Below are 15,539 nucleotides of genomic sequence, written 5' to 3' on the forward strand. Positions count from 1 at the left end.
TGCTTGAAATGTAGACAAAATTTGTCAGTGTTCCTTGCAAGGTTGTTGCTGCAGCTTGTATTCTGAGCAGTTAATATGTTTTTTCTAGTTTCATTGAAAATTTTATTTTTGTCATTCTTTCACGTGTAATTTTCAAAAATGCAATCTAAATTTGTGGACAAATATTAATGAGAGAACACTGATGTCATTTGCAAACAGCCCCATTAGAAAAAAAGGATGCATCGAATAAATAGTAATTTTGAGAAAGTGTTATTCGTGTGACACATATGTACTCCCATCTGGTCAGAGGATGAAACATGAATAATCCTGGCAGCACCATAACAGTCATACGTACAGACAGTTAAGTGGATACCTGTTGATACTTATTTAAAATCTGTAAAACTGCAGTTAACTCAAACCTTGAGTGTTATAGCCTTGGTGCTACTTTCCTTACTAAATGTCAGAATACATGTATCAAGATTTTAGAATCAGCAAAATACTTTTATATTCTGTAATTCCCCAAAGACTTTTGCTGAATGTAGTATTCACCTGTGGACAAAATGTAAATTTAAGGTTGTAGGCATCTAGAAATTGAGAGACTTAAACTTTTGCTCAACAGTTCCTTTAGGGAATTCTATGGCATTCCTTTTCAAAATCAAGAGTAAACACTGTGGGTCACCATACGAAAGTTTGATACCAGAGAAACAAATTATGCAATATTAACCAACTCCTGACATTCAAAATGGCCGCTATCTCTGTGTTAACACTATAGGGAAATATTAAACTTTTGATTTTCACAAAAATTATTGCAAGTTTTATTTCATGAGCTTCAAAAATGAGCCCCCACAAGTGGTAAGCCAAAAAAGTAATTGTAAATGTTTGAGAGTCTGACTACATGTATCTCTCCCCATGGCGCATTCTACCTGAAATAATCAGTGGAGAGGTTGGCCTTGTAAGCAAATAATTGTACACCTTTGGGATGGTATGACAGACAAGGAGATTGCAATGTGAAACTTGATTAATATCTTCATCAGAGATGTCTGCTTCTTGTGAACCAAATCATGAACATTGTACATGTTGCCCCAAGGTACCTTACATTTACATGTAACTCTGTAGTTTTGCTGTAGTATGATGGTGAGTAAGAAAATTGTCCAACACATCATGAAATGCTTTGTATTCCTTTACTCTTTGTACTCTCATATGTACAGGTGCAGCAGTGACTGAATTTGAGAAATTTTAACCAGAAATATTACTTTACGCGTACATTTTCAATTTGTAACCAAAAAAAGTTTATATGGAAATTCCAGAAGGCTATCTGCAACTGTCCCTGTGTTACAATTTGAATATTTCCCCTGCCCAACAGTATTCCCATCTCACAACTCTCCGCCAGGAAAAGCTCCTAATTACTGAGCTCCTGAGTGCCCTCTTCCTGTCATATGAAGTTGCCCTTCCCATCGGCAAATCCATGGAAATGACCCAATGCTACTCCCCAATAGACTTTTTTTTCATGCAAAACAATGAAGTTTTTCTGCCCATTGGTGATAAAAAATTGCCCATCGGTTGTTTCCCATCTACCAGACTCTGCTTGTAACATCTTTTAAGCACAAAAAGATTTATCAAAAAGGTTTATTGGTTTTCCCTGTATTGAAATTTGTTGCTGCTGATTCTGTCTGGTTGCAATAACACTTCTCTATAATTGTGTGGTTGAGTGGAATCAATATTCAAATATTGATTTGATATCAGGTTTCTATGTAATAGTATAGCTCCTGTGGCAATATATCCGTGACAGTATTTCAAAATTACAAATATTTGAGAATGAAATATTTTTTTTTATCTTTTGTACAGCTATGTAGTGTATTCATGTATGCACAGTACGAGATATCAACAATTCACTGCACTTTTGAAACAGATGCTGATATTAGCACGATCTGGCAGCTAATCTAAAAATACAAAAAATTCCCAACGTATGAGTCATATGTGTTATTTTGATGGACCATATTTTGGTCTGCTGAATGGATAATTCATGTGGAAAATATGAAAAAGAAAATACTTCTCCGATTAATTGACTGTAATTCTGTAATGATAGAGAAATTTTATGGAGTAGTTACCATGAATTGTCACTTTTTTGGGGTCATAATGTGTATTTTTTCTTTGCTGTAGATTATACATAATAACTGGGCAGCTGCAATAAATCACTCCTACAGACTGTGATTTCTTTTCTAATGTAATATAAGTACTGCATACTCCAACTCTCGCTTTGTTTTGCCTGATTCAAAACATGGAATAATGCTAGTAAAAAGATTTTGATTCAAAATTTTGAAAAGGAAAATAAACAAAAAGCACTCTGCCAGCTGGTAGGTAAAATGTATTGCAGTATTGCTTGTACATATGTCAACAAAAAATATGTACAATTGGTTGAATATTTACAAGCACCAAACATTTGAAACATTTGCCAGTGAGAATTTTAAATAATTCCTCCCGGGCTATGTGTCTTTTTTACGAGCTACATGTAAGCCATACTTTATGGATGCAGCAGTTGGCTTTTTTGTACTTCACAGAGCTATTTCATTCTAAGGTTCTACTGTATTGTATAATAGTATAGTTTCATTACTTGGACAAGTTCTACCAAGTTGTAAAATTTTATAATCTCCAAGTTCCATGATCAAATATATTTCTTTTCATCTTGGACTGTGAAATGTAAATTAAAAGAATCGTGGAATAGAAATTTAAGTAAATGCTTTAAACTGAAAATATATTTTAGTTTACGTTAGATTTATATTTTAACATTATAAAGTACATACAAAGATAATATAATTTCAAAGCCATTTTTGAACCCGGAGTCAAACTTTTACCCATGCTGTGTTTCGTTAGATCATGAAATTGAACACATTATCTGATATAAAAGCCTGTCTGTTTCTTTTGAAAAACAACGAAAACAATTGAAAACAATGTGATTTCTCATGTTGCTCAGCGGAAGTGGGTGGCATATAGTTAGGATAATGGATGAGGCATATTTTAGACCATATACAGTTGAATCAGTGATGCTGGTCACTGATGTTGTTGTTGACTTCTGAATCTATACCATGGTTACCGTTCAGAAAGAATGGTAGATTTGACCCCAAGATGACCCCATTTAAACAACAGCCATCCCAAATCACCGTCATTGTCGATGAAATGTTGTGTGTGTATTGTTAGTCTTTTGCATTTTAAGTCTGTTGTCATTTTTCCCATTTTGTTTTGCACCTATTTTACTTTTTGTTTACCTATCAGGTACATGCCTACCTGAAGAGCACTAACTGGGACACAAGGATAGCCTCCGGACAGGCCGTGGAAGCCATTGTGAAAAACGTACCCCAGTGGCAGCCTGCCGGAACAAAGATTAAAGATGGTACGTCTAACAGTTTTCTCTTTTCATCACTACAGGTGCAGTAACAGTACATGAATGGACAAAATATATACATATTTCTTTAAATTTTTTCATTCTTAGATTAGCCACTGCCTTGAAGGTAGTACTGCCATGGGCCTCGAAAGTGAAAGACTTAAACTTTTGCTCAAACTTTTCCCAAGGAAAATTTCAACTATGCCCTTTGGAAATTGAGAAATAAAAATCAGGGGTCACTGTGTAAATATAGGCACCAGAGAAACAAATTACCTTAAATTTACGGGCATTTGAAATTCAAAATGGCTGCCATCCCTGTGTAAACTATAGGGGAAAAATAAAAATAAAATGGGGAAAATTTTGTTTACCCCAGGAGCTTCAAAATGAGCCCACACCAGTAGTAGCTCAAAAAAGTATTGTGAAAATTTAAGTGTACAAATCATCTGTCCCCAAGGTTCATTGTATCTTTAAGTAAACCACTTGATTTTGTTTCCCTGTATATGGCTTCACCCAAACTTTTTGATAACGATGGGGATGTACCAAACTTTGGTGGTGAAAGGGTTTAACCTGTTGAACTCCCCAAGTACATGTAAAGAGGTCCACAATCACCATAGATAACAATGGGTTTGGGCCAAACTATGGTGGTCAAAGGGTGACTTGTAATAGGCTGTCATTCTTAGCTCATGGTGTGGTTAATGTATTGCAAATGGCCATATTTAAATACCTAGGTTGGCGTTTATCTTCACTTTACGAAGCACATTAATTTCTCTTTGTTTGTAAAATTCAGTGTAGGTTTGTTTAATTAATGTTATTTTTCGTTGTTTGTCTTGTGCTAACAGAACAGTCAGCTTTCATTACAGAATAGCAAATGTCATCTGTCAATAATTGTGAATCAGAGAATGGATACCTAGTTCAAGAAGTCTACACATCCAGTATGTGCGGCAGAAAAATTAGCATAATAGAATGATAGTCAACATATCATCAGTCAGATATAAATACAGGATTAGAAATGCGTCATTGATTACCTGTACGAAAAATCAATTACATTATTTCACCCCACAGTAAATTTTAATTTGTTTCAGAAAGTGTGAGTGAGTAAGAGCATCATCATCTTTATAAGATATGACAAACATCTTTGCTTGCTTTTGACAACTTTACCTAGCTATCCCTCTCTGTAGTATATAACAGAATGAGTGAAAGGCTCGCCCTTTTGCCCAAAAGGGATGGGCTGTCCTTCCATGTGAATGGAAATCATTACAAAAAGCATGATATTCAAATTAACCCTTTCACCACCATAGTTTAGTCCAAACCCATTGTTATCAATAGTAATTATGGACCTGTTTAGGCTGTGTTCACAAAAAACGGTTAGGGGGGGGGGCTGGAGGAATTCAGGGGGGGGATTCGAAAATTTTTGGGGGTAGTAGAGGGGGGGGACTTGAAAATTTTGCTCTACCTATAGGGGGGGACTTGAAAATTTTTTGTTCCCTTTTGTGTTTTACATTTGCCAATTCCAAGCTTTTGTAGATAATTCATTGAAAAATGAATACCATTTTTAATGTCTTAATGTTAGAAATAATTTAACAAAATTTAGAACCATTTTGTCACATTTCATGACTTTTATCTCGAAAAAATCTAAATGTGTGATTTGTGTTAAAAAAACAAACTTGAGCGTCGTAACAGGGCAAACGTTGCAACTGTTAATGGTTTCTGCAATATTTCTATGCAATATAACAACTACAGTTTCTTGCTATCTCCCTACAGCATGCTCAAACATACAATATTTAGTTTGTCGACAAAGCCTGTATATATAAATATAAATATGTATTTAGTGATAATTTAATTGGAGTCCAGACTGACAGTCAGTTGTCAGTGATACAAATGCATGGTACACATAAATAGGCTGTGATAGCAAGCTGAATACTAGACATTTCAACAGGCTGTAGGGAGTAGAACTATAACAAATTTGTAAAACTGAACAAAAATATTGCCAAAATTATCAAAGTTAACACAGCTACTGCCTACGGATAGTGTCACTATCATTAAAGCTCTGCTCCTGCAGTTTCACTGTCACTGCATACCTGATCAGTGACAGAGATAGCTCTGACTCTGATGTACATGGTAGTTGAAGAAGAATTTGGGTCAAATGATGCTCATGACAGTGAAACATAATTGTACACAAGATCAGGCCAGAGAGCAACACATGCAAGAACACATAGTAATGTTTGAATTCTAGCATATAAGAATAATCAAATATTACAGAAAAAAGATAGGGTCACCATGCTTGGTTTTCTAAATTTTCATATTCTTGTTATAAAATGATACAGATGTAAAACTTTGAACAGTAAAGACTAAAAGTAAAAATATTTGACCAAATGGAATTATTTATTTTTTAACCAAATTTGCAATTACTGCACCCAAAATGTCAGAGGTGAAAACAATTATTTGATGGAATATTTTAACCTTCCAGTATTGTTAATTTTGAGTAGCATCTTATTCTTATATGTCTTGCAATTTTGAAATAATTTTTGGTAGGTCACTGTGCAATATGTCAATAAGCCAGGATTCACAATTTGCCTATTCTCTCATGATTGTCATTTTGTGTGCTCTTCAGAGGAGGATTAACTCCAGTTGGCCTTTAGACCAATAAATCTAGAAAAATTCACTGATGCGTTTAAAGAACTTGCCTTTGGAATATGACTATACAAAGTGGTAATACAGGTAGTGTTGAACACCTGTGAGCAGAACGGCGCAATACATGTTTATTTTTTCTGCGCTCACATCCTTTACAAATATGTGGACCTGCGATAGTTGGGGGGGGAGGAGACTTGAAAAATTTTGACCATATAGAGGGGGGGCATTTGAAATTTTTTTTGGGTACTTAGGGGGGGATCTTAAAAAAAATAAGATTTCAATCGAAATTCCTCCAGCCCCCCCCCCCCTAATCGTTATTTGTGAACGCAGCCTTACAGGGAATTTGGGGTGAACAGGTTCATGTAGACTTCAAAAAATGTGATGGAAATCGATGGAACTCAAATATTAGTCAAATTGGCTCAAGTCGAAGAATACCATTGCCCTGTTTTTAACACTCTGAGTGCTGTAATTTTTCCTGCCAAAATTTTGGAGCATCATTTTACCAATTTTCATGATTTTTTCTGTAATTATTTTGATAATTTTGGACCAAATGGACATCACATTTTGTTGACTAAAACTTTTTATCAAAATGTTTCGCAAAAATTAGAAAAAATTGACTGAGATAAATTTTACAAAGGTGACAAAAATTTACCCTGGCACTAAAAAGGGTTAATGACCCTGTCTGTGCAAATTTAATAAAGGAAAGAAAGTAATATAGTAGAGCAAAATATGCCTAATGTACTTTAAATAATGGGCAGCTATCAGTGCCATTTGTAAAAAAGTGTTGGCAGATGGCTACTTTGGGGGAGCAGACGGGATATTTTCTGCTGTATCAGCAGGTGGGTGTGCAGAAAGGTTGGGGGCAGGGAAATTTTCTTCATTTACTCGTATGACTACAAGGGAAAAGGCAGGGGTCAGAAAGGGGATTGGATATGGCTAAAGAGGTTGCTGATAAGGAGGGGCTAAATTGCATGGTTGAGAAAGGGTAAAATTATTGGAAGGAGGGGAATTTTTAAACTGTAAAGTAACGGTACTAGCAAACAATTTTCACTTCCCCTCCAAATTTTAATTTTGTTCAAAATACCTAAGAAAGATTCATTTACATTTAAAAACACCCTTGATTACAATTCTAGAATTTGGCTTTTCGGTTGCCCTTGGTCAAATTTTATTATATTCCTGAAATGGACAAGAATTAATTATACATGTACACATGTACATGTATCATCAGTATCACTTGTCCGTAGGCCGTGGACATATTTTGAAATATAAAGGCTGTTGCTTTGTTGAAACCGTAACTCACAACGTCACCATGCTGTTTAATAATACATGGTCATCTATCTGAGTCAGCGTGTTTTCATCCCCCCTCGACAAATCTCTGTCTGACAGAGAAGAAAAAAGGATTTTTGATGACGCAAGGAGAATGTCTTTTTCACTCATCCAGATACTGGTTCATGCTCAGGGCTAGGTCAAACACACAGGTTGTGTGTTTACCATTTGTCAACTTTCCCTTGTGATATATTTATTCTTTCACAGTGTCAGAATAAGAAATGTTTTGATATTTTTTAAATATTTAACAGGCTGCATTGCTAGATACATATGAAATTTTCTCAGTAGGTTTGATGTTATGGCACACTCAATTTATCTGATAAATTTTTCACTTTTTCTTTGCAAGGGCAACCGAAGATGCAACAAATCTAGATAAAAATCAGTTTATTTCCTGCTTTAAGGACAATATGTCATGTCTTATCACATAAACATCTTCTGATAGAAAATTACCACCACCCATGGCATTTCTTGCTTGATGCTTTCACCGAACCCTATTTTGAAATGTTGATATGTTCAGCATTAGAGTTGTTGTAGCGCGTCTTTTTGAAATTATACATCCAAATAGCATTTTCAAATGATTGCTCCTTTGTTAGTCCATAACATTATGGGTATTCTACATTATGAATTATATAGTAACCCTGGTAACATCTATATTGCTGTCAGTAGGCAAGTGACACTGTTTTCAAAGGGTCTATGATAGCACAAAACTTTTTTGGAAAGGCACTGCATTCTTTCTGATCTTTAGAAGATTGAACATTTTGTTTTTGCTCTCCCATCTAGTTTTGAAAATTATTATTATAGGATTCTATTTGTCTGTGGTCTTACAGTTGTCCTTTGAGAAAACTTGGCACAATCTGATGATTTCATTTGCCGTGATGATTAAGTCGCATAGTATAGCAGGAAGACCAGTGAGAAATCATTTTGTTGACCTGCAGTTTCTTTTCTGTGAGGGTTTGATTTTCATTCGTTTTCTTGATGAGCAAGCCGGACAAGTACCTAGGCAGTACAGTATATGATTGTATGGTGATGGTCCAATTTGCATACCAGGTATATACCGGTAGCCATACACATTGATTGTAAAAGTCATCTTCTAAAGGTGTATGAAATAATGATACTATTTACAGAGAACTTGGATTTCTGTCTCCTTACATTGTACGCTTTGGTATCTACCTCATACCGCAAATATTTAAAATTCATAAATACTAGAGTTTTATGAATAACCTTGTATTATTTTCACCATTCAATAATGGAATTTTTCATTGATCTGGCCAAATAACCTATGATAGTCCAGAGTCGTACTCCTCCAGTGAACCACTGTATTGGCTTCTCTTTGATACAATTAATTTTACTGGTACATGTTATGTTAATGCATGTTTGCCATTACATGTACATACATGTGCCCTCTAACCCACAATAATAAAAAAAATAATGACAAATTTAAGTACAAAAAACAGTTGCCAATAACCTACTGGGTATTTAATGGTGATATTTAAAGATGGACATCCATATTCAGATTGCTGATGGACATCAAAGGGATGACTTATCAAATTAAGTGGGATAAATTAAAATACCAGTAGTTTGATTGGAAAGTTCATCAAAAATTGAGAGTATGTCCCTTATCTTCAGTCTGTTAATTGAGAACAGTAACCCCCTGGGAGAATGTAGGATTAACATGGGATGGTTGGATAGAATATGCAAATATCAACATTTGTCTAGTACTTTTTGACAAGACATTTTGAAAGAATGTGTATTACAAATGATAAACTTCACTAGATTCTCTGTTGGAATTGAACCAACAACATATGTTGTGTGTGTGTGTCTATATATATATATATATATATATATATATATATATATATATATATATATATATATATATATATATATATATATATATATATATATATATATATATACCAGTATATATATACCAGTATATATATATACCAGTATATATATATATATATACCAGTATATATATATACCAGTATGTATGTGAAGTGGCTCAATAATTGAGCCAAGTTGTTTCAATGTTGTTGCAATCTCTAACCACAACCTCTCCTCACAACTGTAAAGTTCATGAAGCACATGCACATGTGTATTCACCATCTACTATAGAAATGGTAACAGTGTTTTGTCATCACCATTGTAATTATGGAAACTATGGAAATGGAATATCAGGGGATCACACAGGCCAAAAAGTAAAGGGAACGTATACAACTGAATAGCAAACAAATCTGTCTAACTTTTGTTCACCAGCAACCAATTTTTCTCACACAGATGATGCTATACTTATCAAAAAACTTCCAGTGGCACTTGTCATTTCATACTGACTGGCTTTTCATAGCAAAAAGGTACCATTCATATCTGCCATAGTGCTTCCGCAGACATGCAGTGATGCTGGTCTTTCAATAAACGTTTCATAGTAGTGGCTTCTTGCTCAGCTAGAAAATTTTATTTGAACTACATGTATGAAGAGTTATTATGAAGCTCCACTAATAGTCACCTTTGGCATATACTGAATTGTCCAGTGTGTTTGTTCCTTCTGCAAATGGCAGTTTGTTTGACAACTCCTCAAGTCATATTGAAATGTCTGATTGTTCAACTTGTCAACTCAGCCTGTATGTTTGTATGTGCAATGTTATTGCTCAAAACTGAATTTTTAGCCCAGAGGAGAATGCAGTTGTTAAGAATAACATTGCCCTCTCCAGGGTCTGTTTGGGATGCTCCTGGAAAAGTCCTCATAAATCCTTTCATTTTAAAGTCTCTTTGAAAATCCAGGAAAAGTCCTTGAAAATGAAACTGAGTTCTTGAAAGTCCCAGGAAATTGATAATGTACCAACAATTTTCAAAATTGACAAGATGATAAGTCATAACATTGTAAATAGAAATGGTGTATCATAATATGACACCAGGAAAATGGTATTTTGGTCATAAAAAGGTGATTGAAAACTAATAATAAGACCTTGAAAGCTTTTGAATAGCGTTGATCACGATTTCGGATTTGTTACTAAATATAGCTACACGCACGCGACTTTCGGACAAATATGCTGAAATTCGGACAAATTCTGCTGTTGTATGCGCGGCTGCTGTTGCAGCTTGTAGTCTCAGTCATCAATTCATACGAATAAGTGTGACACTAAATAGCCATTCTAACACTCTCAGGTTTTATTTTTGTCATTTATGCGGAAAATGCAGAGAAATGTTTATTTATGCATATTAATGAGAGAGAACAGTGATGTCATTTGCGATCAGCGCTGTTTTAAGTGACTTTTAGAGTATGGACCCTGCTACTTTATATTATGCTTTGTGTTACCAGTGCTAAAACTGTGTATTCAACATGTTTCTCAAAAAGGAATAAGAAAACAGATTTTTCTAATTGAACAAAAATCATGAAAATATCATCAAATATTACAATTATTGTCCCTTTAAACCTTCCTAACTGTCATGTACAATATTATTTTCACATTCATAGAAGCGAGGGCAATCATTGCATGTCACCAATAAAATGGGCTGAAATGTTCAATCCATGAAATACAAAGAATAAAACTTGTTGTTAAAAGCAAGTTGATACATCATGTAAGTAATTTCAAATATTCAATGTCATTGAGTGTAAAGGACCAAAATCTACTTTACTTTCAGAACCTGGTACACCTGATGCAAGCAGAACGCCCACACCTGTACAGAGAGACACTGGTAGACTTGAATTTTCCCAGTTTGAAATCTCAAGAGTTCTACAGAGGGGCACTTTCCTTGCGGGATCGGCCGGCACCGAGTATGAGACTTCAGAGGAAGCTAGTAAGTATTACACTTATCTGTCATGAAAACTGAGACTTAAAAAAACTCAGGGAAGAGAAAAATTGATATAATTTTCTAGTCAGAAAGACTGGAGTCCTGGTTTCTACAAAATGCCTTTTGGCATGTATACATGTATGTATGATAATGCTGAAAATTGCATTTTGGTACTGTAATGTGTTTATGTGGGTAATTTTTAAAATTTATTCACCGGTGTTTTCACAGAAGCCGGCAAAGACACAACCCCACAAATGAAAACTAAAAAGGAAACAATTAAAACAAAGATTTAAAAACATTGCTCACAAAATCTATTCAACTTAAAATCTTTCATGGCTTTCCTCCCGAGAAGCGTCATCGAAAAGTGAAAAATATTTCTCAAATTAGCCCATAACTTGTCCCCATGAAAACACTACGGCGAATTTTCAGGGCTCGTTTAGATGTTGATGACAAGCCTTCTCGGTAGGCATGCAGCTTTTATTTGTTCATGTTTGACTAGAGATACTGCTTTGACGCTAATAGTCCGGTGTTCATGAATCATGAAAGTGTGGTATTTTCTTTCAGTGCCCGGAGGGCTACTCTGAACATAAAACCTTTAGATATATGCTGCTATCTGTCTTGAAATCGTACTGAGCCATGATACAAAATAAGCAGCCAAGTGTTACAACTAAAGATATTAGATCCATATCCTACTGAGAAAAGTCTAGCTGTGTAGATTAATCAAATGGTTATTTTGGTATCTATAAACACAACACTAAATTTGTAGTGCGCATTGTTGACTATATCCATTGTTGGAGCCTAATTCTCAGCAACATGCCACATTGACTTTCATGTAGAAATTGTATGATTGTCATGTCTTGAAATTTCACAAAATATGTGGTAGGGGAGCCATTTGAACAATAATATATTCAAGTAAATTGTGTTATTGGACTCTATTTTAAGAAAAAGTGGCAGACTTTTTTTTGCAACCGAATCTCTGAAAAACAAGTGTCTCTGCAGTTTTACCAAATATTGTTAAAAAATATATCGTATGGCCTGTCTTTGTTGCATTGCACTTTCAGAGAGACATTTTATAAACTTCTGCTGAATGGAAATGACTGTGTCTCAATTTCAATCAGTTTCCGAATTCGTTGAAGGCTAAAATTTGTCATATTCAAGCAATATGAGCTGCCTAAAATCAAAGGGAAGGATATATTCTCCTGCGATATATCTCAGAAGAAGAGATCAAGACTTTTCTCATTATATTTCTTTCCTATTTAATTTCTACCTTCGAAAGGTATACTTGTGAGCAAAATGAAAAATATTAATTACCAGTGTGTAGTTCACCTTAAAAATACGCGAGAGGCATGAGTATTGAAATAAATTTTATCACTGAAGCTTATTGAAAATTGGTGGAAAAATTCTAGACACAGAAATGATAGACATTTGTGATTTATGTTCTAAATAATGGTTTTGCCAGAGTTTTTTTTCAAAAGTATATTTACAAGATTTTCATTCGCAAAAGTAGTCACAGATGTTGCCTGTTAAGTTCCACACCAAGTCTTTTGTGTTTTGACATTTTATCTAAGGGAAACCATTGAAATTTGCCGCTGGTCAAAGAACCAGGAAGGTTGTGCGCCACTTTGGCAAGACATCCTGTTTATAGAATCATATTTCCAGTTTTTGCAGAACAGCTGGTGCTAATCTCATATCATTTGATCAAGGCAATTCACAGAGAGAACACCTGATATCTCCGATAAATAAGAATTTCTTTTCAAATGTGGCAGGTGATGATCCCAAGGAGAAGCTTGCCAAGCAACGAAGGCTGCTGCAAAAGAGGCTTGGTCTCGACATAGCCGGCAATGCCTTGGGTTTTCAAACAGACGAGCTGTTCAATGATGCAGACCTCGAGGTCAGGACAGAAGATAGGAGCAAAGCACCTCAGGTTGGTCGGTCTTCTCCAATTGGGCTTGTTGAGTTTCCGTTTGACAATATAGACCAATGACAAAAACTGAGGATGGTTATTAACAGAAAGAAAATGATAGGTTTCAGATGGCCTTTCTCAAATTGGTTGAGATTGGCCCATGTGAACCGATTGCTGATTAACATGTACCAGTAGTTATTAATGTGAATACCTCTCGCAAATACCACCTGCTTCATGTCGTTTCAAAATCTACACAAATTTGGAAGCAGTGAAAGTGAATATACCGTATCTGACAGTTTGAAAGCCAGGATCAGTTTAAAAATATCGACAATTTGATGAATGTCATGTTAATTCTACAACCAATCAATCAATCATATGTGTGATAGCTTTTTTATACACCATGCAGAACACCCAATAGTAAACTTTGTCGTCTTCAGAGAAATTATATTCACACGTTCTCATCCAGCACGTGTTGCATTGTGTTCAATGGCCTTTACATTACCCTTGTAAAGTCAGTTTTGTTGGAGTGGTGAGCAGGTAAATGTTCCTGTTGATGTGGCTCGGAAGGTTCTATCTGATTGGTCAATTGTCACTATTCACCGCAACCTAGGGAGTCTATTTGTATAATTCAATTATACCTGTAAGATTCAGCGAACCAATTGGATAACAGCTTCTGAGGTGCTGGACATTAGCCCAAATGTTCCAGGGGTTCTCCCCTTGGTGTATCGATGCAATCAGATAAGATGACAGCAGAAATCTTACCGGGGTTTCAAAATGATTTACCAATGTCCCTCAACCTTAGAAAAGCACTGAAAGTTCACCAAGGTTTACCAATTATGTCGCCATGGCTCTCATGCGTATATCAATTAGTAACATTAGGGACTCCAGATGTATTTATGAGGTTCCCAAACCATTTACCTGTGTTTCTTACAATTGGTGAAAAAACACTGATAATGTTATGCACCTTTCCTTGATGCAGCCTCTGCCAGCAGACATAGTCAGCCAGGAAATGCAAGCCATGCTGAAACCTGGTATGAGCTCCAGAGAGAAGAACCGTGCCAAGAGGCGGGCCAAGCTGATGGCCAAGCAGAGATCTAAGGATAAACCTGAAACCACTGCCAGTACCAGGTATTTATAATTTTACCCCATTGCAGTTATAAAGTGGTTTGCATTGAGCCTTTGGCAATACGGGAACTAGACATACTGTCAAAATTGCAGAGTTGCCAACACTGTCAGGCGGAATATCGTCTGGGTAGTAATATCAGTTAATAACAAAGAAATCAACTTTGGGAAAGTTGAAATATTGTCTGGAAGGAGGTTAAATGTTGTAAAAACAACACCACATATCCACACTCCTGCTCAGAATGCAATCGTTATCACAAGCCAATAGTTACACCTGACAGTGTTGGCAACTCATCAATTTAAACAGGATGTTTAGTTCCCGTATTGCCAACGGTTCAACCCAAACCACTGTAAGAGAGAGAAAACTCCAGCAGACTTGAGTACCATAACCCACCTGTCAAACCTTCTAGCCTCAGCTGACCTTTCACTATGTCTTTGTTTCCATTAAACTTTAAAAACAGCAGTCTGTGCAAAGATACTGGCGTGGGTAACAGTTGTTTATAAATGTTTGCTGAAACTTTTAAATGTTGACATTAATATTAACAGATGGAGTTTCAAAATGTTGACTGTAATCACAGATAACCTTTGCCCCATTCGAAATCAACAATTGTAATGGTCAATTTTTTCAATTGTCTTCTCATTTCTTGTGTAAGTTAAGATGACGTTGCACTTTAATAACAACACATTTTTGTTGAAGCAATATTTCTTATCAGAGATGTCATGAAAACCCCCTCATAATATATATTTTCAAAAAGCAGAGAATCTAAAGTTTAGTATGGTAGCAATAGTGTACTTGAAGAATGAAAGGGTATATAATTTGGGGCAGAAAACCTCAATTTTGGTATTTGTTATAACAATTTAAGTAAAACATGATACTACTGTGTGAAATTTAATATCTCATTTAAAGGTAGACTATATGTAGGAAAAAATTTGCTATTTTTGTTTTACATTATCTATTCGCATTCTTAAATGGCATGGGTTGAAAGATTGACCATTCAAAAAAGTGATTAAAATCATGATAAGAAAAATTGAAATGACTCTTCTTGTTCAAAATGCGTGAACTTGATTGCCAAACAAAACTGTAGTTTTGCCATATAGTATTTAAAGTACATTATGTGAAAATTTAACAATTTTTGACCCAGCCAGAGTTGAGTTAAATGAAAATGAAAGAAAGCCAGGAAATCAGGTGATTTGCATAAATTTACACTTCTCTCTCACCAAACTTACGACTTGTCATGCTAAAAGGTTAACCCAACCAATATTTTAATCTTGGTTTGACAGATTCATGAAAATTGAATGAAATTGAGTGCTTTTGAACAAAAAAAGCTGTGTTATGTGCAATGCCACCTTAAATGACTCTTTGCTCAGGGCAAAGACCAATTGACCTTTGACATCCACTGAAAGATA

At 35.3% G+C, this 15,539-nt stretch overlaps 1 protein-coding gene across 2 annotated transcripts in view; it reads left to right on the forward strand.

Moving 5' to 3' along the window:
• The window catches only part of LOC139151212 (TATA-binding protein-associated factor 172-like), a 66,810-nt gene that overhangs the window by 7,106 nt on the left and 44,165 nt on the right, over positions 1 to 15,539 (forward strand). For both annotated transcript variants that reach the window (XM_070723838.1, XM_070723839.1), the window contains 4 exons: positions 3,250 to 3,367; positions 10,958 to 11,113; positions 12,874 to 13,031; positions 13,990 to 14,138. In XM_070723838.1, the coding sequence (XP_070579939.1) occupies positions 3,250 to 3,367; positions 10,958 to 11,113; positions 12,874 to 13,031; positions 13,990 to 14,138 (581 nt within the window). The remainder of the gene's footprint in view (positions 1 to 3,249; positions 3,368 to 10,957; positions 11,114 to 12,873; positions 13,032 to 13,989; positions 14,139 to 15,539) is intronic.

This window comes from Ptychodera flava, chromosome 15 (genome assembly GCF_041260155.1).
Source record: "Ptychodera flava strain L36383 chromosome 15, AS_Pfla_20210202, whole genome shotgun sequence".
NCBI lineage: Eukaryota > Metazoa > Hemichordata > Enteropneusta > Ptychoderidae > Ptychodera > Ptychodera flava.